This window comes from Delphinus delphis, chromosome X, assembly GCF_949987515.2.
Source record: "Delphinus delphis chromosome X, mDelDel1.2, whole genome shotgun sequence".
Classification (NCBI taxonomy): Eukaryota; Metazoa; Chordata; class Mammalia; order Artiodactyla; family Delphinidae; genus Delphinus; species Delphinus delphis.
This window is the reverse complement of record NC_082704.1, coordinates 68,208,589-68,232,436: the sequence shown is the minus strand read 5'-3', so window position 1 is coordinate 68,232,436 and position 23,848 is coordinate 68,208,589. Positions and strand designations below refer to the sequence as shown.

General features: G+C 42.2%; 2 protein-coding genes across 3 annotated transcripts; both read left to right on the top strand.

Annotated features, from left to right (window-relative positions):
- The first annotated feature begins 478 nt into the window (after positions 1-478).
- On the top strand, positions 479-14,094 carry NONO (non-POU domain containing octamer binding). 2 transcript variants are annotated; one of them, XM_060002783.1, is made up of 12 exons: positions 479-582; positions 1,265-1,321; positions 5,972-6,131; positions 7,267-7,460; positions 8,697-8,998; positions 9,892-9,987; positions 10,183-10,379; positions 10,723-10,807; positions 11,237-11,339; positions 11,920-11,959; positions 12,188-12,297; positions 13,032-14,094. In XM_060002783.1, exons 3-12 carry the CDS (start codon positions 5,981-5,983, stop codon positions 13,164-13,166), a joined length of 1,413 nt encoding a protein of 470 aa, XP_059858766.1. In that variant the 5' UTR covers positions 479-582; positions 1,265-1,321; positions 5,972-5,980; the 3' UTR covers positions 13,167-14,094. The 2 variants fall into 2 exon arrangements, with proteins under 2 accessions (XP_059858766.1, XP_059858767.1); XM_060002784.1 differs by lacking the exon at positions 1,265-1,321 and having other exon boundaries at positions 497-582.
- A 565-nt stretch (positions 14,095-14,659) lies between these two features.
- Positions 14,660-18,471, top strand: ITGB1BP2 (integrin subunit beta 1 binding protein 2). Its single transcript, XM_060003110.1, has 11 exons — positions 14,660-14,775; positions 15,030-15,079; positions 15,169-15,225; positions 15,303-15,448; positions 16,327-16,421; positions 16,528-16,586; positions 16,729-16,799; positions 16,919-17,018; positions 17,289-17,402; positions 17,651-17,713; positions 18,075-18,471. Exons 1-11 carry the CDS (start codon positions 14,712-14,714, stop codon positions 18,300-18,302), a joined length of 1,047 nt encoding a protein of 348 aa, XP_059859093.1. The 5' UTR covers positions 14,660-14,711; the 3' UTR covers positions 18,303-18,471.
- Positions 18,472-23,848: the final 5,377 nt, after the last annotated feature.

Genomic DNA, 23,848 nt, shown 5'->3' with positions numbered 1-23,848 from the left:
GCATTTTTTCAGTAGGAAAAGTCTAGATCTACTACACTGAATACAATGACATTGTTACTCTAGCTTCTTGTACAGGCGCAGTGCAGGAATTCTCAGAGCACGCCTACGCGCACATTTTCTCCCCTTCTGTTTCACTCTCTTTCCACTTTCCTCTCTCCCTTTTTTCCCCTCTCCTTTCCCCCTCCCATCACTTGGTCTTTCGGTCTTTCAGTCAGTCCGTTGATGTCTCTCCTTCCAACCCTTTATCCCCCTCCCCCCTCCTTTTCCGCCTCTAGCGGACGCAACTTGCGCATGCGCACTCGGTACAAAGCCTCGCTCTTTGTCCCCAACTGTCGTTCACACGAACTCAAGTCTTTCGCATTCGGTAGCCAATAAGATCGAAGAAATCGTGGAAAACCGATTCCGCCTCTGGAGATAAACGTTGATTGGCAGGTAAGAAAACCAATAGAGAACGCCACTTTGTAGCCCTTGGGAGCCACAGAGCTCCGTCGTCTGGTTTCCGGCGGTCGCGCGCTCTTTTCTCGGGACGGTAGAGGCCGTGTAGCGTCGCCTTTACTCTGAGGAGAAAACAGTCGGTAGAGGGTGAGTTTGGGGACGACTTAGTTCTTGTTCGAGAGGGGAGTAGGATTTTTCGCGACAGTCGGTGAAGATAGAGGCGAGAGCGAGGCTGGGTTTGGAGGGAGTTGGGCCGTTCGTTCCGAGGCCTCTTAAGGCCTTGTCCCCGCCGCCACACGGCCTCCTCAGCCCACCCGCGGAGGCCCATCGCTCTCCCCTCGCCTCGCCTTCGGCTCTAACCTGGTTCCCGTTTCCCTTCCCGCCTCTTTTCTTTGTGCGACACATCTTGGAATCTGAGCCCTGTCAGTAAGTTCCCCGGCCCTTGAGCCGACCTGGGCCTGAGGGTGTGGGGTCTATTATCCGAGAGCCCTGAAGTCGCGGCTGCAGGAGGAGGCGCTTTGTCGGGTGCTCCTCCTCTCGACCTCTTGAGGCCATTAATTCCGGAGGAGAAAGCGCCCCCCCTCCCAGCGATGTTTTTTTGTAGAAACTCTTAGCTGGGAAGTTCATGTGCTAGTCCAGACCTCGCCGCTTTCCTAGGCAGGTTCCTGGAGGCTTTTTTTTTTTTTTTTGGTCTTGTTGCCTAGCTACTCGACCCATCTATGACATCACTTTTTAAAATGAAAATGAATGTTATGGATTTTCTATTGGGTATTTTACATTTGGAAAAATTATTGTCGAAAGTTGATGCTTTTCTTTGTGTTCTTAACAGAGAAGTCGAGGTTAGAGAGGACTGGGAGGCACTTTGCTATCTTCGGTGGAAGTTGAGGTAGGTGTAGGGGGTAGAGTTGCCAGATGAAATACAGGACACCCCGTTAGATTTGAATTTCACGTAGGCAACAGATTATTTTTTAGTATACGTTGCATGGGACTTATACTAAAAATCATTCATTTTTTAACACCTGAAATTCAAATTTAACTGTAGTGTGTTTTTATTTGATACGTCTGGCAACTGTAATGGGAGGGTGCTGGTTGCACTTACATTGTTTCTTTGTCCGACTTCTTATTACTAAAGGTCTTAAGAGACTCTTAGGAAAGGACCTTACCATGCCAGTGCCTCCTACAGCTTTCAGGCTGGTCCACATCCAGGCAGCCATCTCCGTCTGGTAGATTTTTACTAGATTTACCCCCACAGTTTCCACTAAAAAAGTTGATCCTTTTCCTGAAAATTAAGGGGACATTTATTTAGATTTCAGATATATGTGATGTAGTGTTTGGTCTGTACCTGAACAACATTTGTGCAGTTGTGTTGCAAATAGCACCAGTTTTTCTAACATAAATATGTGTTTTCTCTCAAGAAAGTCCATCAGGGTTAGACTTAAGGGCAGATAAGTAGACAGAAATCCTTACTAATGATCTTTATGCTGTGTTCTTTTCTCAGAGGCCCAGTGGTTAGGGGGCAGTGAATTTATTACCAAGATACCTGCACATACTTACAAATTATATTGGTGGTCATCATCAGAAGTACATTATAGGGACAACACTTACTGAGTACTTGCTACTTTGTGGGCACTGTTTTAGGTGATTTATACAATATTTAGTGTTCACCGTTGAATGCCTGCTTGGGAAATAAAAAACTGAAGGGAAAGATTATAAAGATTGGCAGTATGGAGACATTTATTCAACACAAAGGTAGGCAGTTTGGTTGTAAAAATATTTTTGCTAGAATGCAGAAGAGCAGGGGAAGAATGTAATTGATGACATTTGTCTAACTGGAGCACCCACCATATGTAGAATTAAGGGTAGTGGTTGCCAGCAGGAACAAGTGACCTCATTTAGTCAAAATAACCAGCCCTGTGAGATAGATGTTACAGGTGAGGAAACTGAGGCTCAGAAGTTAAGTGACATTTTAGTAAGTTTTTTAGATTCTGAACTCTAAAATCAAGGTGAGCTTGATTACACAGTTTGTAGCATAGGGATGAGTATGAGCTTTAGAGTTCAACAGACCTGAGTTCTACTCCGTGCTCCATCACATTTTTGTGTGACCTTGGATGTGCATCAGTTTTCTTATTCAGAAGAATGATAGTTATGAGCATTAAATGAGATAATACGGACTTAGCACAGTGCCTGACATATAGTGGTCAATAAATATCTGGTATTATCATCTTAACTACCAGGCTACACTTTCTAAAACCAAAAATAACCTCCCTTGAAGTAATTCTAAATGGTTTAGGACATCCCAGTGCTCAAGATCATTTCTACTAAGTTGTAAAATGGCTTTTTTTGAAATGGAGTGGTGAGGTGTGGTTAGGATGTAAATATAGAGTTTTTAATATTTCAGTTTTGAGTGGATCGCTATAAGGATTTCTGTTAACATATACATTGTGGGTTCCTGAATGGGATGCAGGGTATTGAGGCTGGGGCCACTGACTCTTATATTAAAGGCTGGAGGAAAAAACAAAGAGGCTCCTTGGATTCTAGCCAGAGGTAAGAACTAGTTGGAGAAATGGCTGTGGATAATTCAAGTTTCTGCTGTAGGCCACTTTGAGGTCAGGGGAATGGAGGTGTTTGATTCATGGGATTCAAATAGGAAAAGATCTGGTTCTAACGCCCACTTACCTATCCTCACCTGTAGCTGGAGTAGACTTTAAATTTCCTACTTTTATATCTTGTTTTTAAAAACATTTTTTAAGGTATCCCATTTGCTGTGAAACTGGTACACTTATTCATGGTGCTTAAAGTTGTTACACTATGTGGCAAGAGTCACAAAGGCATTTAATTATTCTATTTTTAAGAATTTATCCTAAGGAAATCAACAGAAAGCTATAAGCAAGAAGGTATTTATTTCAGCATTTTAATAGGAAAAAGCTGAAAACAGCCTAAATGTCTCATAGAGAGTAGTTTAGTAAATTAGTGTACATCCAATTGGACTTTATGTAGCCATTAACAAGTATAATTAAGTTGACACTATAGAAATGGGGAAAGGGTGAATATACAACAATGCATTTATGATTACAGTTTTGAAATGATAGTGTATGTTTTGAAGGTAAATAAGCAAAAATGGAAATTGTGGGAGGAATATTTAGTCATGGAGGTGCCCCAAGATTTAGCTGTGAGCATTGTTTATAATGGTGAAAAGTTAGAAACAGCCCAAGTGTCCCAACACAATAGGGGCTTGGTTGACAGCTGAATACTTTGTCTGCCAACAGTAAATGTAGAAGATTTAGTGACATGGAATATACCATTTAGAATACATACAAATGTATAAATCAGTGACTGAAAGGGTATACCAAAATGTTAACAGTGACTTTTGTAGTGGTGGGTCTTCGGGGTTTTCTTTATTTTTATTTCTACGTTTTCTATGTTAAAGATGTATTTTGTACCTTATTAATGAGAAACAAAAGATTAATGAAATGATACAAATGAGAATTCAAGTCTTGGCTTGAATGTCAGGTTTCTAGTGAGGCTAACCTCACAGGTCTATTTAAAATTGCAATCTTCCCCCTTCCACTCCCTGTCCATTTTTCCCCCCCCTCCACCCCCTTTTCTTTATTTTCCCCTACACTTAACCTCTTCTTAAGTACTGTGTAATTTAATTATTATATATATTGTTTTCTCTCCCTGGAAGGCTATCACTGCTGAAGGCAAGAATCTGCTTTGTTCATTGAGGCATCCCAAGCACCTAGAATAGTGCCTAGCAAATAGGAAGCATTCAGTGAATATTTGTTGAATGAATTAGTTTAAAAAATTAGTAAAAAAATTATCAATCTACAAGCAGGACAGATTTCATTTTTGCCCACCTTCTGTTTCTTATCTACATTCATGCATTTAAAAAAACACTTCCCCTCTTAAAGCATCAAACATTTTTCATGTTTACATGGTCTTTATAATTTTTAATGCTGTGTAACATTCCATTGTATAGATGTACCACAATTTATTAAAAACACTGCCCCTAATTTTGGGTACCTGAGTCATTTTTATCATTTTTGTTACCAGAAAGCCCATAACAGTGAGTATTTCTTGGATGTAGTTTTAAATTTTAAAATGATATTCTTAGGATAAATTACTGGAAGTAGAATTCCTGAGTTAAAAGAATAGGAACATCTTGATAGCTCTTGTTACCTATTGTCTTATGAAACAACTTTTGGATACAGAACTTAATTGCATTGATGTTTTCAGTTTGGGTGGGATATGATATAAAATGTATTAGAAAGTTTTTATACACATAGAAGTATTCTTATATACCCATAATCCAAAATCAACAGTTAGTAAGCCTTTGTCACATTTTTTTTTGTCTGAGGAATATAATTTCTTTTAAAGGAATCATGTTAATAATAGAGTATTCAGGGAAAAGGTCCTTTTCTGCATCTTTCCTTCAGTTAAATCTGACTGGAGGGTCCTGTGTTGAGGGGAAAAGATTCAGGATTGATTTTGCCCTTTAATTTACTGGAGAACTGCCTTTGGATGAGGAAGATGGTCCTCACTTTGTTAACCTGATCCATTAGGAAATTTCCATTTTAAAACCATCAACGTTTGTATTCAGTCTGGATTATACCAGGAGTTTTCATTTAATTTTATGCTGCTTTTTTTTTTTTTTTTTTTGGCCACACCTGTGTGGCTTATGGGATCTCAGTTCTCCAGCCAGGGATTTAACTCAGGCCACAGTAGTGAAAGCCCAGAATCCTAACCACTAGGCCACCAGGGAACTCCCTTATGTTGATTTTTAAATGACAGAATTTAAGATTTTATGATTGTATAATTTTGTATTTGCTGCTTTTATTGCTTTGGTAGTCGTTTATTTTTCCATTGTGATTAATAGCAGTATTTACCTAGTGTTTACTATATGCCAGTACAGAACTAGTGTTTTCACATACTCATTAATCTTTATAGCTACTTTAAGAGGTAGGTATTTTTATTATTCCCTTTGTAACAGCTTAAGAAACTGGTGCAGAAGTAATTTACTAAGTAGTACATGGCTAGTAAGTAAGTATTAGGACCATGCTTCAAATCTAAGTATGTCTAACTCCACAGCCCATACTCTTCCTGCTGTTCATTCCACAGTATCTACTGTAGGCTAGGACTGCAAGGTACCAGAGAAGAACAAGACTTATTATTAGTCCTTGTGATAACTAGAATCTGTTTTAGTCATTGTGTTTTAAAGTGTGCTTTAATATTATGATAAGGCCAATTTTTAGGGAGTAGATTCTTTTGGGAAAGTAGTTTCCTATTAATCCATATAGTTATTGAACTGGAAGTTTCCTCAAGTCATTCTAGTGCAAGCTGTTCTTATCTAGTACTTGTCTAGTTTCTATGTACAACATAACTGCTAGTGCTGGTGGTTTTTAGATTTTTGAATTGTACTCCTTTGCCATACTTGTTAAAAATAATACCAAAGGTGATTAATGACATACAAGTCATCAGGAAGATGGCTGATTGTGCTCTTAGCACTGAATGTATTTGACCTACCGTTTCTTTTTAGGGTGCAAAAATGCAGAGCAATAAAACTTTTAACTTGGAGAAACAAAACCACACTCCGAGGAAACATCATCAGCATCACCATCAGCAGCACCACCAGCAGCAACAGCAGCAGCCACCACCTCCACCAATACCTGCAAATGGGCAACAAGCCAGCAGCCAAAGTGAGTACATGCTAGGTAGTGGGGTAGAAATAGGTCCCTTCTTGGGAATAGTTTCTGGATTTTTAGATTAGATTCTTGGGATTATAAAGTAATGGGCCTTTGTAGCACACCTTTGTTGTTCTTTTCTCTATTTACCTCTTAATACTTAGGATAGAAAAAGGCTGATTCTCTGAAATAAGGAGCAGACATGTAGGATAGCAGTTGAGTACAGGTTGCTTTGCTGCATTAGCACATTCTGTTGCTAGACAGATGGCTGCATGCTTTACCTCAGAGCTTGGTTCTTAGAGGTAAGCATCAGATGACTAGTACATAGAGAAAATATAGAAAAGGTCTTTAAGACTTAATGGAGAAGAAATCTGGTATTAAGTATTATATTTTTATCTTGGGGCCTGTGCCACCCCATTTTTTAAAAAAATATTTATTTATTTATTTGATTGCACTGGGTCTTAGTTGCAGCAGGCAGGCTTCCCAATTGTGGCATGCGAACTCCCAGCCTTGGCATGCATGTGGGATCTAGTTCCCTGACCAGGGATCAAACCCGAGCCCCCTGCATTGGGAGCCTGGAGTCCTGTACACTGTGCCACCAGGGAAGTCTCTGTGCCACCCCATTTTTTAATCAGAGTAAAAGGTCTTTAAAGGTATGTTTCCATCCATTCAGCAAATTTTGAGCACCTGTTGTGTGCCTCTAAGACTACAACCAACCTCAACCCTCTTATTTCCAGAGATTCCTACAAAGAATACTCTTTCCTAACTCATTCTTTTCATTCCATTACCCCAAGCCTGAAAGAATGGGAACTGTTAAGGTTATGAAGATTAGTGAGGGATTGGGAAATGGAACAATTATGTTTTAAATGTAAAAATCTGATCTCTTCTGATCTAGGGCTCCTTGACTTGCTTAATTTTCTCTTTCTGTCTCTGAGTTAGTCCGGGGTGGCTCCTGGCCCATAGTAGAGTTGTTAAGAAGTCTCCCCAGATCTCTGCCTACTGCTTTCACATTCTAAGGTGCAATTTACCGATAAGTGGTTAGTGGATAGATTCCATTGGGAAATGGTGTTTGACTTCTCTACAGCAATTATATTGCCCATCTAGCGGCAGTTGTAACTCTTTGAGAATGTGACTGTGTGTCTTCTCTCAGATGAAGGCTTGACTATTGACCTGAAGAATTTTAGGAAACCAGGAGAGAAGACCTTCACCCAGCGTAGCCGGCTCTTTGTGGGCAATCTTCCTCCTGACATCACTGAGGAGGAAATGAGGAAACTATTTGAGAAATATGGGAAGGCAGGCGAAGTCTTCATTCATAAGGACAAGGGCTTTGGCTTTATCCGCTTGGTGAGCAACTGTGGGCTTTTAGAGCATGTGCTCTAAAAGGTGGGGAAGCTGGGCAATGATGGATATGGAAAGTTAGGCAGTAGAAATAATTCTCAGATGATATTAAAAGCTTATAGTTACAGTTGGCGGAACAGGACAAAAATGCAGATTTTATTTTAATTTTTCCTCATAGGTTTTTGTTTTGTTTCAAGGACAACATAGGTTTATTTGCCTAGGACTCTGGGGATAAAGTATGCCCTTTGGAACTTTTTTTGTTTTAATTCGGAAATTTCAAACATACAGAAGTGGAGTGAATAGTATAATGAACCTGCATGTACTCGTTACCCAGCTTCAGTAACTATCAACTCATAGTTAATTTTGTTTTATCTCTACCCTTCTATTTACTGCTCCCCACAAATATTTTAATAAATTAGACTTTTTTCCAAAAAAAAATGAAAAAAGGTTTTTATTTTAGTAATGATCAAGGTTTATATAATTTATTTCCAAAGCCCTTACACATATGTTATCTCACTTAAGATTCGTCAAAACCTTGAGGGAACAGTTTTATTTGTATCTATTTTTTAAAAAATTTTAAGTGTAGATCTTTTAAAAAAATCTGATTTGATTTAGGAAATTTGTTTAAGTGCATGGGGGAAACGTTTCTGGGCATTATCTATCTCCATAAATGAGGGACATAATGTGCTAGCAAGATCACTGGATGTTACGGTCAGAACTAGTCTTCATTCCAGATCTACCACTAACTATATAGGCAAGTCATTTTTTCTAGGGCTCAGCTTCCTCTTCAGTAATGTGGAGGGTCCCATCAAGGTCTGTGGTTCTAAAGAGGCCTCTTGTAGGGCATAGTGATTCTGGTTAAACTTGTATGTAGCTAGCAAAAATTAAAATAATTCTGGCTGCTGTATTTTAAGGGTAGGCTTTATGATGGTCATTCTTGTCCAGATGATCTGTTAACACTTCAGGGAATAGCCTATGATACCAGTGACCATGTAAGTGGTATTAACTCTAGAATTTCCAGTTGATATATTGCAAGGCCATCAGAGAAATTAGGCTAACCAAAGAGTTATCTGAAACACCTGACTCCATTCTTCCAGTTCTATCCATGTTTCTTTGTATGCTTGTTGCCAAGGGTTTTTTGGGTTTTTTTGGAGACATTGAGCTATTCTTCTTGAGGCTCTTGATGGCTGTGTACGTGATCTTTGTCCAACTGAGTTATTCTGACTTTCCTCTGCTTCCTAGGAAACACGAACCCTAGCAGAGATTGCCAAAGTGGAACTGGACAACATGCCGCTCCGTGGAAAGCAGCTGCGTGTGCGCTTTGCCTGCCATAGTGCATCCCTTACAGTCCGAAACCTTCCTCAGTATGTGTCCAATGAACTGCTGGAGGAAGCCTTTTCTGTGTTCGGCCAGGTGGAGAGGGCTGTAGTCATTGTGGATGATCGAGGAAGGCCCTCAGGAAAAGGCATTGTTGAATTCTCAGGGAAGCCAGCGGCTCGGAAAGCTCTGGACAGATGCAGTGAAGGCTCCTTCCTGCTAACCACGTGAGTGAGGGGTCATTTTCAGAAACATACCTTAAATGCTACTTCCTTCTGTGGTCTGGGGAGCTAGCCTCTAAGAACCATGTTCCTGTGTTCATTTAAAGACTTTTGATATAATTCAGCTCTAGTAGAGTTTTCAGTGTACTCTTAAATTAATGGAAATGGTATGAGGATTTAAAAATAAACCTTTGCAGTCTTTCAGTAGGTTGTCATTTAATCAGTGTTAAGTCTCCCCTTATGGTGAAGTTTTAGAACTCTAAAAAGTTGTTTTGTGCATGTAGCACCTCTCTTAGTATTTACCCCAAGTCGTTACCTTGAGTTCTGTAGATACCATATATAAAGGCTGCACTTGGAACGTCCCTGATGGCCCAGTGGTTAAGAATCTGCCTGGCAATGCAGGGGACATGGGTTTGATCCCTGGTCCGGGAAGATCCCACGTGCCACGGAGCAACTAAGCCCATGCGCCACAATACTGAGCCCACACACCACAACGACTGAAGCCCGTGTGCCTAGAGCCAGTGCTCTTCAACAAGAGAAGCCACCATGATGAGAAGCCCCCACACCACAACGAAGAGTAGCCCCTGCTCACCGCAACTAGAGAAAGCCTATGCGCAGCAGCAAAGACCCAATGCAGCCAAAAAAATAAATAAAATTTAAAAATAAATAAATAAAGGCTGCACTTAAGTCCTCCACCTACTTAAAGACTGTATTCAGAGATCTGAAACCTGACTCTATCCTGTCAACCCCAGATTCCACATGATGCCATTAAAAGGGCATGGTTACTTAGGACTGGGTATAAAAACCCCTTCAGAAGTATGTTTAATTGTCCAGTCCTGACCCCTAACTAGTTCACTGTGCCGGTGTAATTTGATTAACACTGAGCGTCTCTCTCCCAGATTTCCTCGACCTGTGACTGTGGAGCCCATGGACCAGTTAGATGATGAAGAGGGACTCCCAGAGAAGCTGGTTATAAAGAACCAGCAATTTCACAAGTATGTGGTCCTGATAGATTCCCTGTTAGGTATTTGCCTGTTCTTAAGGAAGCTTGTAAAGAGATGTGTAAAAGAGGCACATCTTTGCTGTATGTGTTCACTGGCAGCCATCGTCTTGGCCCTCAGGAGGAATGTAGTGTTTTGTTGGGAAAATCTTGGACAAAAGTTTTAGTAACCTAGGAACCTTGTGTATAGGGAGCGAGAGCAGCCACCCAGATTTGCACAGCCTGGCTCCTTTGAGTATGAGTATGCCATGCGCTGGAAGGCACTTATTGAGATGGAGAAGCAGCAGCAGGACCAAGTGGACCGAAACATTAAGGAAGCTCGTGAGAAGCTGGAGATGGAGATGGAGGCTGCTCGCCATGAGCACCAGGTCATGCTAATGAGGCAGGGTGAGTATCGGCCTGTAAGTCTTATAACTAGAAGAAGGACAGAGTAACTTTTTTCAGGAGTTTCTTTATCAATCAGTAGAGAAAGGCCTAAACTTCAACTTTTATTCTCTGAAATATTTTGTTGATCTTGGTAGGCAAATGAGCTTGGAGATGTGGCAGAGGATACTGGATTCTGTGGAGAAGGAAATAATAGGTTTGACTTCATTTTTGGAATCTGGATACCTCGGATGGCCACTCAGGGATTAAATATCCCCTTTGCTTTCTGGATCTATCTTTATGGAAAATTACTGGGCCTATATGAGGATCATGAAGAATACGCTCAGTCAGTCTGTTGTTTTCATAGATTTGATGAGGCGTCAAGAAGAACTTAGGAGGATGGAAGAGCTGCACAACCAAGAAGTGCAAAAACGAAAGCAGCTGGAGCTCAGGTAACTCTTTTCTCCAACCCTTTTTATCTGACAACTTTAAAATGTAATGTCTCTCTCCTGTTTCCTACCACCATGCTACCTCATGCATTTGTAAATATGTTGGCAAATATTTCCTGGCTGCTTCTCAAGTTCTCCCTTTAGATGGGAGATGTTTCAGGTACCCATGGTTCTAGGAATTCCTGGGACTGCGCTAAAGAGGAAAGCAGCTGAGTGCTGATCTTATGAGACTGGCTCCTTTGGGAAAGAACTTTTTTCCCTGAAGGACACATCTGGGTTGTTTTAGGGCTGGGCACATTTAACAGTGAGTTTCCTGGAGAGCTATGATAGTTTTCAGTAGGCTCTTGATCTCCTTGGCTGAGTCCCCTATTAAGATAATCTGTTCGAGTTTTGGAATGCCTCTGCTTAAATATCTTGGTGACTTCTCTGTAGGCAGGAAGAGGAGCGCAGGCGCCGTGAGGAAGAGATGCGGCGGCAACAAGAAGAAATGATGCGACGACAGCAGGAAGGATTCAAGGGAACATTCCCTGATGCGGTATTATCTCCCATGTGCCCATGATATGAAAAACTCATCATGAATTGTCCATTAGGACTATTAAAAACACACTAGGCTATGACCAATTTTTCCATTCTATGACACTCCTTATAGAAAGAAGCATTCATAGGAAGGAAAGGTAAGGTTTGAAGAGGAGCTCTTGCCTCACAGGCAATTTAGGATGAAAAGCTGGGAGGCCATTGTATGCTGTTTAAACTCAGTGACTGCAGGATCAGATAGACCCAGTCCTGTAGCAGCCTTGACTGGTCTTCTGATGTCCTTGGCAGCTGTACAGGTTGGAGCCCTAGAAGAAATCAGCTATGTCTCTCCTTTTCTTTCATCTTTCCTTCTGTTCCTAATAGGAAACTCTGACTTGTGTCCTAGTAGCTCTAATCTTGAATTCATTGTACAGCTGTAATGAGTTCAAGGAGCTGTTGTTGATGTTCTTCCTCAGCTTGGTCTCAGTGCACTTAGGATGTGTTATCACTGTCTACTTCCCTTAGTATGTGGGCCTCAGTGGATTGTGGTAGAATGAATGCAGTGCTGTCGTGGACTGTCTTGAGTATTTTTTGTTTTTCAGAGAGAGCAGGAGATACGAATGGGCCAGATGGCTATGGGAGGTAAGGACTTAAGGGGTTAATGGCTCTGATTTCCTTTTTTGTCTCGTCTCTGGTAAACTAGGTAGCTTCTCCTACCTAGTCCAAATTTAAGAGGCTTGACATTTCTGGGAGCATCATTTTGGTGGGAGGGTAACATGTCTTAGCCCAGAGATCTTGAATTATTTCCTTTGGCATAGAAAAAGACTGACAATCTCTGTCTCCTATACTGATCACACTGCTCTGCTTTAGGTGCTATGGGCATAAACAACAGAGGCGCTATGCCCCCTGCTCCTGTGCCAGCTGGTACCCCAGCTCCTCCAGGACCTGCCACTATGATGCCAGATGGAACCTTGGGATTGGTAATAAACTGCAGGGCCTTATAGTAACTCTAAATGGTAATAGGAGGAGGAAAGACTTTGCCTTCGTGATCCCTGGGCCTGCCACAATTTTGCTACAGATAACAGTTTTTAGGATCACTGTTATCCATGAAATATTACCTCAAGATCTTTGTTTGGAGTCTTGTGCAAACCCAGTCTCAGACTATATTTTACCGAGGAGTTAAGCAAATAACTGTCTGACTGGGTAGTCTTGATTGACTGTTTAGTTGCTACCCTGGGTGAACAGGTTCTTCTTTGGAGGGAAGGCAACGAAGGCTAGGCATTATCACATAAAATAGATGTGAGTCCAAAAGCTTTATGGCTCATACAATCCTGAGGTGGTTTTAGTTCTACTGTCAAAATGTTTCAATTAGATAGGCTTAAGGTTGCTGAAGAGTGATGGCCTGCCCTCGTCCATATACCTGGTTCAGGAAAAAGGACTTGGCTAGCACTTATCCAGCCTAGGAATTTAGTATGTAATATTGCTTAGCATGTAGAAATACGAATAAAAAGTTAAAGGTAGGATGGTTGGGTAGGACTGTATTTCAGGCTACTTTCCTTTTAGGGATAGCCACTAGAGTTCTAAACAGGCTTGGTCAACCCTACCATCAGGAGCCTTGAATAGTTGGGTGGAAATGGCCTCCGGGGAGGGACTACAGATGGGTGGGAAGCTAGGGCATAGGTTCTATTATAACATTGCTCTCTTTCTCTTTAAGACCCCACCAACAACTGAACGCTTTGGCCAAGCTGCTACAATGGAAGGAATTGGGGCAATTGGTGGAACCCCTCCTGCATTCAACCGTGCAGCTCCTGGAGCTGAATTTGCTCCAAACAAACGTCGCCGATACTAATAAAATTGCAGTGTCTAGTTTCCCAAAACCCTTAAAAGAAGGACCCTTTTTGGACTAGATGAATTCTACCCTGGAAAAGTGTACTAGGTGAATTCTACCCTGGAAAAGTGTTAGGGATTCCTCCCGATAGTTAGGTCTTCCCTGCCTGTAGTACTCTAGGGAGTATGCTGGAGGCAGAGGGTAAGGGAGGGGCGATATTTAACAAATCAGTTCTGTGTGGTATATCCTTTAACTAACCAGTTCTGTGTGGTGCATTCCTAAAGTCTCATGTGATTGTTGAGAGCCTGAGGGGCGGGGAGCCATGACAAAATGGATCCAGTTAGGGCCATTAATCTTAATCATTCCACTCTTTGTCCACCCTGTTCTATTTGCTTTCTTGTCCTTACACCCCCCATCCCAGAGACACTGCCACATATACCACAAAAACCAAACATCCCCCAATGACCTTGGCCCCATTGCTCCATTCACTCCCAGGTGGGAATTCAGGCAGATGTCCACAGAGGTCACAGGCAACATACATACGGTTCTGTTATATCCCATATATTATGCCTTTGTGTCCTAAGGAAGACATTTTCTCTTAGAGATTTTCATTTAGTATATCTTTAAAAAAACTGTTGTGTTAAACTTGCCTCCATCTTTTTCTTGGGTAAGGACAACTCAGAAATGGCCCTTTTGTGTCTATGATATTGCTGTTCACAGCTTTTCTTGATAGGCCTAGTACAATCTTGAGAATAGGGTTGCTGTATGCTGAAGGTCAGACAGTAGCTCTTAGCTTTGCCTATCTTAGGTAGTTATGCTGTGCATTTTTTATTGGTGTACCATGATTGATTTGTCCCTGATACCTTTGGAGTTTTTCTGAGAAATGAAGTAATGCAACATCAACTTATTAAAATACATTTTAAGCCTTTTAATTTTCTGTGCTGTTTTTGAAGGGGCAAGGAGGGAGGGGAGTTCTGTCTCAGATGAGCACAAGGCTGTAAGAATAATCCTTTATGACCTTTTGCTTAAAGTATTAATCATCTATCCAGGCAAACATGGGGAGGTTGGATGCATGCTATGACTGAAGTGGTTGACAAAGATCCGGGGCTATTGGTGGTACACAGAAGTAATGAGGATGGGAGGAAAGCTGCTGCTCTGAAAGGGAGAAAATGGGCTGGAGGAATTGGGATACCTTCAAGCTGGGAGGGGGCTCAAAATTGGTATTCATTTCTGAGCAGCTGCTGGTATGTCAGAGGCTTGGAATTGGCATGGTAAATCTAAAACCGTCTCAGCAGTGGTTAGCTGACCTCACCCAAGTTCCAAGCCCTACTCTGCTTGATCCTTTTTTCTTGAGCCTCAGAGCTAAAATGTTCCCGAGCTCTTTCCTATTGGCTGGGCAGACCAATTGAAGTTCCCTTGCCCATGTTAGGAGGTGTACGCCTCCTGAACTAAAGATAGAAACAGCTGGCCCTTCCAGGCAGCTAAAAGCCTCCAGACTAAGAGGTGTTCCCCACTCGGCAGCCAGACTCCTTGAAACACCCTTTCAATAATTCTACCAACGCCTCCATGTCTCTACTCTGCCGTAACAAAGGCTGTGGGCAGCACTTTGACCCCCAAACCAACCTTCCTGGTGAGTAATCCTGACCTTGCCAGGAGCTCTGAGTGCTGGGGGAGTTGTCAGCTGTGGGCACTCTGCTAAAGGAAGAAAGAAAAGAAAAATTTAGTGTACCTGCCATAGTTAATTGGTCTGAGTGATTTTCAGTCTTTACTGATTTTTTTTACATCATATGGAAAGACTGTAAGCATATAAACCTGGAAAAAAGGTAAGAAGTGATGTGTGGTATAGTATCTTTCCTTCCTTGATCCTTCTACCGGTATCCACAGATTCCTGTTGCCATCACCCTGGGGTCCCAATCTTCCATGATGCACTTAAGGTGAGGAATAGGCAAGGGGGGATAGCAAGAGCATTTCGCAAAAGAAATATAGCCAGGAATCTAAGCTGAGCTGGATCTCTTGTTATCAGGGTTGGTCCTGCTGCCGGAAGCGAACTGTAGATTTCTCTGAGTTCTTAAACATCAAGGTAAATTCTTTACTTCCTGGGATTCTGCCCCTAACAGAAGGATTCTATCCCTAATCCTCTCTCCTTATCTGTACTAGGGCTGTACTGTGGGACCACACTGTGCTGAGAAGCTCCCTGAGACCCCTCAACCTGAGGGCCCTGCCACAAGCAGTTCACTTCAGGAGCAAAAACCTCCGAATACGATTCCAAAGTCAGCAGAGACTTTGCGCCGAGAGAGGCCCAAGTAAAGAGGAGGAGGTCCCTGGGTTTTTCCTACATTAACGGAGCTTACTAGGGGTGATTAATGGGTCATTGAGGTTTGGGGACTAGTCACTAGAGGTGTCAGGAGACCCAAGGGTCAAGGCTTGGTGTATCTTTGGTGCCTTAGGTGAAATTTGTGTCCGGAAATAATGTCCTTTGTGCTAAAGTGGTACGGGGTGATGGGATAGGTATTCTGTGGGGTTTTTTTGTTTTGTTTTTTTGGGGTTTTTTTTTGGCCGCTCCGTCTGGCATGTGGGATCTTAGTTCCCTGACCAGGGACTGAACCCGTGCCCATGCAGTGGAAGCACAGTTAACCACTGGACCGCCAGGGAAGTCCTGGGATAGGTATTTTGAATCAATAGAGTAGATAGCCTCTCGTGAATACATACTTAGTTATAATACAAGGGGGATTGTTGAGAATGACTTTTTTTTTCTTTTGGAAAAGAGCTTTAAAATAAGGTTTGCATCAAGAAAAGGATGTAGTAGTATTGGCAGCCAGGAGACTGCAGAGAAGAATAAGTTAATTTTGTGGAAATAGTATGAGCAACAGAAGAAAGTCATATTAGGTCTATAACTAATTAGATGAAGAAGAAGAGGGAATGATGCAGTTCTGCAGAGAAATATGGTTGGATTTAGAGCAACTGAATAGATGGGCAAGAGGAGCCCTGGAGAATTCCCCAGGGTTCAAGGATTTGGCATGTCCACAGAGAAGAAAATTGGCAATGGGGTTGCTACCCATCTTCTCTAACCCTGCTCCACTTTCACCAGACTTCTTCGATTCCATTACCAGTGGTGGGAAGGTTGGCGCTGTTGATCACGGTTAGTGGGTCAGGACTAAATCACCCCACCCATACTCCCTAGGTCAGAGTTGCCTCCAAAGCTGCTTCCGCTAAATATATCCCAAGCCCTGGGAATGGCACTGGAACAGAAGGAATTAGACCAAGAACCTGGAGCAGGTAAGTGGGTCTTTAGTAGGACAGGCTTCACAGGCAGGAACTTAGTGAAAGTGGCAATTGGGTGGAGGAAATGAATAGGGTTCCTGACTCTGTTTCCTTTGCCCAGGACTTGACAGTAGTCTGATCCAGACTGGTGCCAGCTGCCAGAACCCAGGATGTGATGCTGTGAGTGAGAGTTTGTGGAGGACTCAAGCATGTGGTTGAGAGATGCCATGCCTGAGGGATAACTGGGTATAGATATGAGGCTGCATAGGGTACATTTTTAAATGACCCAATTCTTTTCCTGATTCTCCTTTATCTGTCTTAGGTTTACCAAGGCCCGGAGAGTGATGCTACTCCATGTACCTACCACCCAGGAGCACCTCGATTCCATGAGGGGTGATGGAGGGGACTGGGTGGGCTGTGAGACAGGTTTCTCCCAATGTTGACCTTAAGATGGAAGTGGGGGCTTGTGGGGACGGGAAAGGAGAGTCAGTTGAATTCTATTCCTACCTCAGGATGAAATCTTGGAGTTGTTGTGGTATCCAGACCCTGGATTTTGGGGCATTCCTGGCACAGCCAGGGTGCAGAGTTGGTAGACATGACTGGGGGAAGCAGGTAAGTCCCGACTTTCCTGAACTCTTGATTAGAACCCAATTCCAAAATAATTTCTTCTCCCTGTACCTCATGGCCAAGCTCTGTATCTTCTCCCTTTTGCATGGACCAAATAAGATTCTGCTCCTTATCCTTTACCAGCCCAGTGGTTTTGCAATATGAGGTAGTGTTAATCTTTCTGACACTCTCTGTCTCTTCTCCACATATACCATGAGAACGCCCCTTGGGTTAAGAGTTCATTCTTACCACCCACTTTTCACGTCTTCTTTTTAGCTGCCAGCGTCTTGCCGTCATGATTGGCACCAGACAGATTCCTTAGTAGTGGTGACTGTATACGGCCAGATTCCACTTCCTGCGTTCAACTGGGTGAAGGCCAGTCAAACTGAGGTGAGGAACGTCTGATGCTGGATGGGAAGCCAGTGAATTGGGTGATATTATAATCTTACAGGCAGAGTCGTCGTAGGCAGTAAACATGTAGGCTCCATAGTCCTCTGAGAGGAAGGTAGAGCTGTTAGGTCAGGGTTATCTGGCTGACCCGTGGATGTAGGGATTACACCACTGGCCTGCTTCTCTGTCGTAATTACTTGTTCTGACCTTCTGGGATTGTTACTACCCCTGTAATTCTTTTCTCTCAGCTTCATGTCCACATTGTCTTTGATGGTAACCGTGTGTTCCAAGCACAGATGAAGCTCTGGGGGGTAAGTGAAGATAAGGGGGCACAGGAGGGGGAGGCAGATGGGGTAAAAAGAAGGGCCAGGCTGGAATGAATAGAGGGTGTCTTGAGGGAAGGAGTTGTAGTGGGAAAGTGGAGGTTTTCTCTTCATTTGCTTTGATATTCTCTCTCTCTCCCTCTTCCTCCCTCTTTTTCTCCCTCTCCCCCCCCAACTCCCCTTTCTTTCCTCTTTCTCTCTCTCCCTTACTTATTTCTTCCCTATATTTTTCCCCACCTTGCATTTTTTATTTTTCTCCCTGTCATTCATCACCATCCTACCCTGACTCCAATCCCTTTGATTTCCTCATTTTCTCTTCTGTGTTCCACTATCTTTCCCTCCTCCTCAGGTCATAAACGTGGAGCAGAGCTCTGTCTCCTTGATGCCATCTCGGGTTGAAATCTCCCTGGTCAAGGCTGACCCAGGATCCTGGGCCCAGCTGGAGCACCCCGATGCACTGGCTGAGAAGGCTAAGGCAGGGGTTGGGTTAGAGACGGATGAGGAAGAATCTGAGGATTCAGATGATGACCTGAGCTGGACAGAGGAGGAGGAAGAGGAGGAAGTGATGGGGGAGTAGTGACACCAGACAGTCAAGTGTCTAGATAGGACCTCAGTGACTCCCTTAGGATCTCAGAGACCAGGATATGGTTGGCCATGTGGTGTCATTGAGCAGCAGGAGGCAGAAGGAGGGGAGAACAAAAGTGTCCCAACCATTCTGTTTTTTTCCCTTAAATAAATCTTGTATTCTGCAGTTTCACATAGTGTCGTTCTCTCACCTCACTATCTAAGATTGTATTCGTTCCCTCCAACTTCCGTGTGTGTGCAACACACATGTGTGAAAAAAGCACATGTAATCAATTCTTCACAACCACCAAGTATTTACTGAGTACTTACTATGTGCCCAGTTATATGTTAGGTGGTTTAGAGGTATCTGAGAAACAGAAGACTCATTCATTCCTCTCAGGAAAATTGTAGTCAGGCTGACAAGTCAAGGCTCTACATGAGATAATAATAAACATTATCAGGTAGTTTAACTGAGTGCTAAATTGTGCAGTACAGTTTTGAAAAGCTGTAGGAGTTGAGAGAATGGAGTGATTAATGTGGACTGTAGTAGAAAGGGAAAGCTCCATGGAAGAAGTACATTTTTTACAGCTTTAATTAGATACAATACACACCCCATACAATTTGCCCGTTCAAAGTGTAAAATTCAGGGTTTTTTTTTTTTAGTGTACTCAGAGTTGTACAACCACAATCAATTTTACAATGTTTTCATCACTCCAAAAATAAACTCTGTACCCATTAGCAGTCACTCCCAGTGTCCCCCCCAAACTCATAGCCCTAGGCAACCACTTATCTACTTTCTGCCTCTGTGGATTTACCTATGCTGGATATTTCATATGAATGGAATCATACAATATGTGGTTGTTTGTGACAGGCTTCTTTCACTTAGGATAATGTTTTCAAGGTTCATCCATGTTATAGCATGTATCAGTACTTCATTCCTTTTAATGGCCAAATAATATTTCACTGTGTGGATATACCACTTGTGTTTATCTCTTCATCAGTTGAGGTATATTTGGGTTGTTCCCACTTTTTGGCTATTATGAATAACGCTCCTATAATAATGCTCCCATGCATTCATGTTCAAGTTTTTATGTGGACATATGTTTTCATTTCTCTTGCATATATACCAAGTGTAATTGGAATGTAATTTCTGGGTCAAATGGTAACTTTTAACCTTTTGAGGAACTGCCAGACTGTTTTCCAAAGAGGCTGCACCATTTTACATTCCCACCAGCAGTGTATGAGGGTTCCAATTTCTCCACATCCTCAATAACACTCTTGTTACTTGTCTTTTTTTATTACGGCCATCCTAGTGAGTGTGAAGTAGAATCTCATTGTGGTTTTACTTTGACTTTCCCTGATGGCTAATGATGCTGAGCATCTTTACATGTACTTATTGGCCATTTGTATCTTATTTGGAGAAACGTCTATACAAATCCTTTGCCCATTTGTTAATAGGGTTGTTTGTCTTTTTATTGAGTTGTATTTTAAAAATATATTCTGGAGACAAGTCTCTTGTCAGATATATGACTTATAAATATTTTCTCCCATTCTCTGTGTTGTCTTTACACTTCCTTGATGGTGTCCTTTGATACACAAAATTTTTTAATTTTTATGAAGTCTAATTTATCCATTTTTCCTTTGGTTGCTTATGCTTTTGATGTCATATCCTAGAAACCATTGCCTAATCCAAGGTCATGAAAATTTACTCCTATGTTTTCTGAGAGTTTTATAGTTTTAGCTCTTACATTTAGGTCTTTGATCCATCGAGTTAGTTTTTGTATGTGGTACGAGGTAGGGGTCCAACTTTACATTTTTGCATATGGATATCCAGTTGTCCCAGGACCATTTGTGGAAGAGACTATTCTGTCCCCATTGAATTGTCCTAGCACCCTAGTTGAAAACCACTTAACCATAAATGTGAGGGTTAAGAAATATATTTTGAATGGAAATTTGAAGAATGAGAAATTTGGATAGATATGGAAGAGTAGGGAGAGCCAGGCTTGGGTAGGAAGTTGTTCTATTTTACTTTTTGTGTTTTATTATAAATTCCAAAGCAATACATATTGTCACTGTAAAAGACTCAATGCAGAAGTATATGGAGTAAGAAGTAAATGCTCCTCTTCAGATTCTCTCCAAGCTTAGTCCTTTTGCTGTTTGTAACCACTGCTAACATATCAGAGGGTATTGGTTCCCCAACCAGGGATTGAACCCATACCCCCTGCAGTGGAAGCGCAGAGCCCTAACCACTGGGCCACCAGGGAATTCCCTCAGAAGGGTATGTTTAAGCAAGGGAACAAAAAAGTCAAGTGAAGTGTCGCTAGATTGGCAGGAGCCTAAAATGCTAGATCAAGGATTTTGAACATGATTTAAAAGAGAGTTAAAAAGGCATTATAGGCCTTTTTTTTCTTTTAATTGATTTTTGGCTGCGTTGGGTCTTTATTGCTGTGCACGGGCTTTCTCTAGTTGCGGCGAGTGGCCGCTACTCTTCGTTGCGGTGCAGGCTTCTCACTGCGGTGGCTTCTCTTGTTGCGGAGCACAGGCTCTAGGCGTGCGGGCTCAGTAGTTGTGGCTCGCGGGCTCTAGAGCACAGGCTCAGTAGTTGTGGCGCATGGGCTTAGTTGCTCCATGGCATGTGGGATCTTCCCGGATCAGGGCTCGAACCCGTGTCCCCTGCCTTGGCAGGCGGATTCTTAACCACTGCGCGACCAGGGAAGCCCGGCCTTTTCTTTTTAAAAGTAGATTTTTTTCTTTTTGGCTGCGCCACATGGCTTGGAGGATCTTAGATCCCCAACCAGGGATTGAACCCAGGCCCGTGGTAGTGAAAGCGCCGAGTTCTAATCACTGGACCACCAGGGAATCCCCTTAAATGTAGATTCTTAATTTAGGGGACTGATATCTCTTTTTTGAGTCTCGCTTGAGTCAGATTTACTCCCTCAGCTGCCTCGTGGCTTGTGGGATCTTAATTTCCCTATTAGGGATCGAAGCCGGGTCCCAGTAGAGAGCACCAGGTCCTAACCATTGGATCGCCAGGGAATTCCCGAAAATAGGATTTTTCTTGACAGTCAGGTTTTGCTAGTCTATAAAGTGATAACATATTTACCATACCATTGCATCAACTTTAGGATTAAGGAAGATTGTATTCACCTGCTGAGGGAGTAAAGTATCATGTATAGAATGCCACTGTGTGGGGCACTTCTACCCACATTATTTTATTTAATCCTCACATCTGCTCTGTGAGGTAGGTATTATTATCCCCAATTTTTATAGATGAGGAAACCAAAGCTCAGAGAAGGACATAGCTAGCCTGAGGTCACATGGCTACTAATTAAAACCTCAGTCATTGTTCTAGAGCCATCTGAGAATATCCAAAAGCTAAGGACCCAACGGGGATCTTAGAAGAGGAGCTTGATATCGCATCCCTGTAGCCTAGCAGAGTCCCTTCGACAAGCCTATCTGGGAACCAGCGAGGCCCTTAGTTGATCAGTGATATCTCACACTGATATAACGCTTTCCCAACCACTTTTTGTCTCTGATCACCTCATCCCTAACCTAAGTGGGACCCCTGGGCACTTTACCTCTCACTTCATCCAGATCAGTAATTATCTCCCAGTTACACCAGATTTAGTGTTACTGACTCTGGGACCCCTGCTTCCACTGTCCTCTTTTTCCCTTTCTGCTCCCAAAGTCCAAGAACACTGCTAGAGGGAGAACCAAGCAGACCAATATGAATTCATGCTGTCCAGTTTCAACTTGGCCCTTGCAGCTGCTCAGCAACCCTTTTATTTGTCTCATACATTCCCTGGCACTCTCCCCACAGAGGCTGTTCCAGAACTTCTTCTTTCTCCTCAGACTACAAATTCCAATCTCCCTGCTTCTACTTACACAGATTTTATATTAGACACTTTCATCTGATTAACTGTCCCTCCTGCAGCAAATCAGTAATATCTTTCTCCCTTCCAGCCCTGTCCTCTAGCCATCCAGTTTCCTTCCCGGGAAAGCAATCAATGTTCTTGATCTCTTATTTATCCTTTCAGAGATACTTTATGACTCCACAAGCAAAAATACGGAAAGGAGGGAACTTGTACTGGTTGTTAAAGATAAGTAGGATTTGGATAGGTGGAGAGACAGGAGATGATATTCCAAGCAGAGGAAACATCCGGGGCAAAGGCACAGAGGTGAAAATGAGTACAATATATTTAGAAAACAGAGTATAGCAAGTAGAGTAATCCCCTGAGAAATAATCCCACCTGCTGCCTCAAGTGCTACCTCTCCTTTTCTAGTTCTGACTTCAGCATGATCTGCTTTCCTGACTGTCCTGCTCTACATACCAGCAGAGTAGAAATCTGACACTACATGGCCCCTCACCCATTCTATCTTGCCTGGACCTCCAGTTACTATTTATCGAGCCATCTGTTTCAGTCCTGCTAAAGAGGTCCTAGCTCCTTCCTGAGTAAGTCTCCGGGCCAGACACCTTCCATTTCTTTGGTCACATGGACAATTTCCTCACACCATTGAAAGCAGGACAATGAATATAGAATATGCATTGTACAGACATTACTGATCTTACCAATATATACAACAAACGGAGGTCAAGGAAACATGTTAATCTATACAACAGAGATGGAATTGGCAAAACCCAGACTGTGAAACTACTGAAAAACAGTCCAACTTCCTCAACAAAAATATTGCAAGGAAAAAAAGAAATGAAGGGGAACCTTCAGTTTAAAAGTGACATATAATACATATCCACCAATCACAATGTGTGGACTTTATATGGATACTAATTGAAACCAAAAAAGCTGTAAAAAATTCTTTTGACATTTATGAAACTATTGGAAATTTAAATGCTGACTTGGTATTTGATGATATTAAGGAAATATTGCTTATTTTATGTGTGCTAATGATATTACCATTATGATTTTTTTTAAAAGGATCCTTAACTTTTAAAGATACATACTGAAATATTTAGGTATGGAATGATGTCATGTCTGGGATCTGCTCCAAAATATTACAGGACGGAGAAATAGATGAAACAAGAGTGCCCAAGAGTTGATACTAGTTGAAGCTGAGTGTTTGGTAAATGGGGATTCATTATACTATCCAGTCTACTTTTTTACATGTTTTAAATTCTCCATTAAAAAGCTTTTTAAAATGTTACTGAATTGTCAAACATCTGATGAAAGTTTGTGTACTAGTCTGAAGGAGTGGAACAGGAGGAGCTGGAATATGAGAAGAGGAAGGTCTGGAACAGCCTCTGTGGGGAGAGTGCCAGGGAATGTATGAGACAAATAAAAGGGTTGCTGAGCAGCTGCAAGGGCCAAGTTGAAATTGGACAGCATGAATTCATATTGGTCTGCTTGGTTCTCCCTCTAGCAGTGTTCTTGGACTTTGGGAGCAGAAAGGGAAAAAGAGGACAGTGGAAGCAGGGGTCCCAGAGTCAGTAACACTAAATCTGGTGTAACTGGGAGATAATTACTGATCTGGATGAAGTGAGAGGTAAAGTGCCCAGGGGTCCCACTTAGGTTAGGGATGAGGTGATCAGAGACAAAAAGTGGT

Bases quoted from the DNA above. Each gene is read 5' to 3' on its own strand.
- NONO (XM_060002783.1), top strand. From the start codon at position 5,981: ATGCAGAGCAATAAAACTTTTAACTTGGAGAAACAAAACCACACTCCG. The intron at 6,132-7,266 runs GTGAGTACATGC...GTCTTCTCTCAG, and splicing joins GCAACAAGCCAGCAGCCAAA to ATGAAGGCTTGACTATTGAC. The intron at 12,298-13,031 runs GTAATAAACTGC...TTTCTCTTTAAG, and splicing joins CAGATGGAACCTTGGGATTG to ACCCCACCAACAACTGAACG.
- ITGB1BP2 (XM_060003110.1), top strand. From the start codon at position 14,712: ATGTCTCTACTCTGCCGTAACAAAGGCTGTGGGCAGCACTTTGACCCC. The intron at 17,019-17,288 runs GTAAGTCCCGAC...TCTTCTTTTTAG, and splicing joins GACATGACTGGGGGAAGCAG to CTGCCAGCGTCTTGCCGTCA. The intron at 17,714-18,074 runs GTAAGTGAAGAT...CCTCCTCCTCAG, and splicing joins CACAGATGAAGCTCTGGGGG to GTCATAAACGTGGAGCAGAG.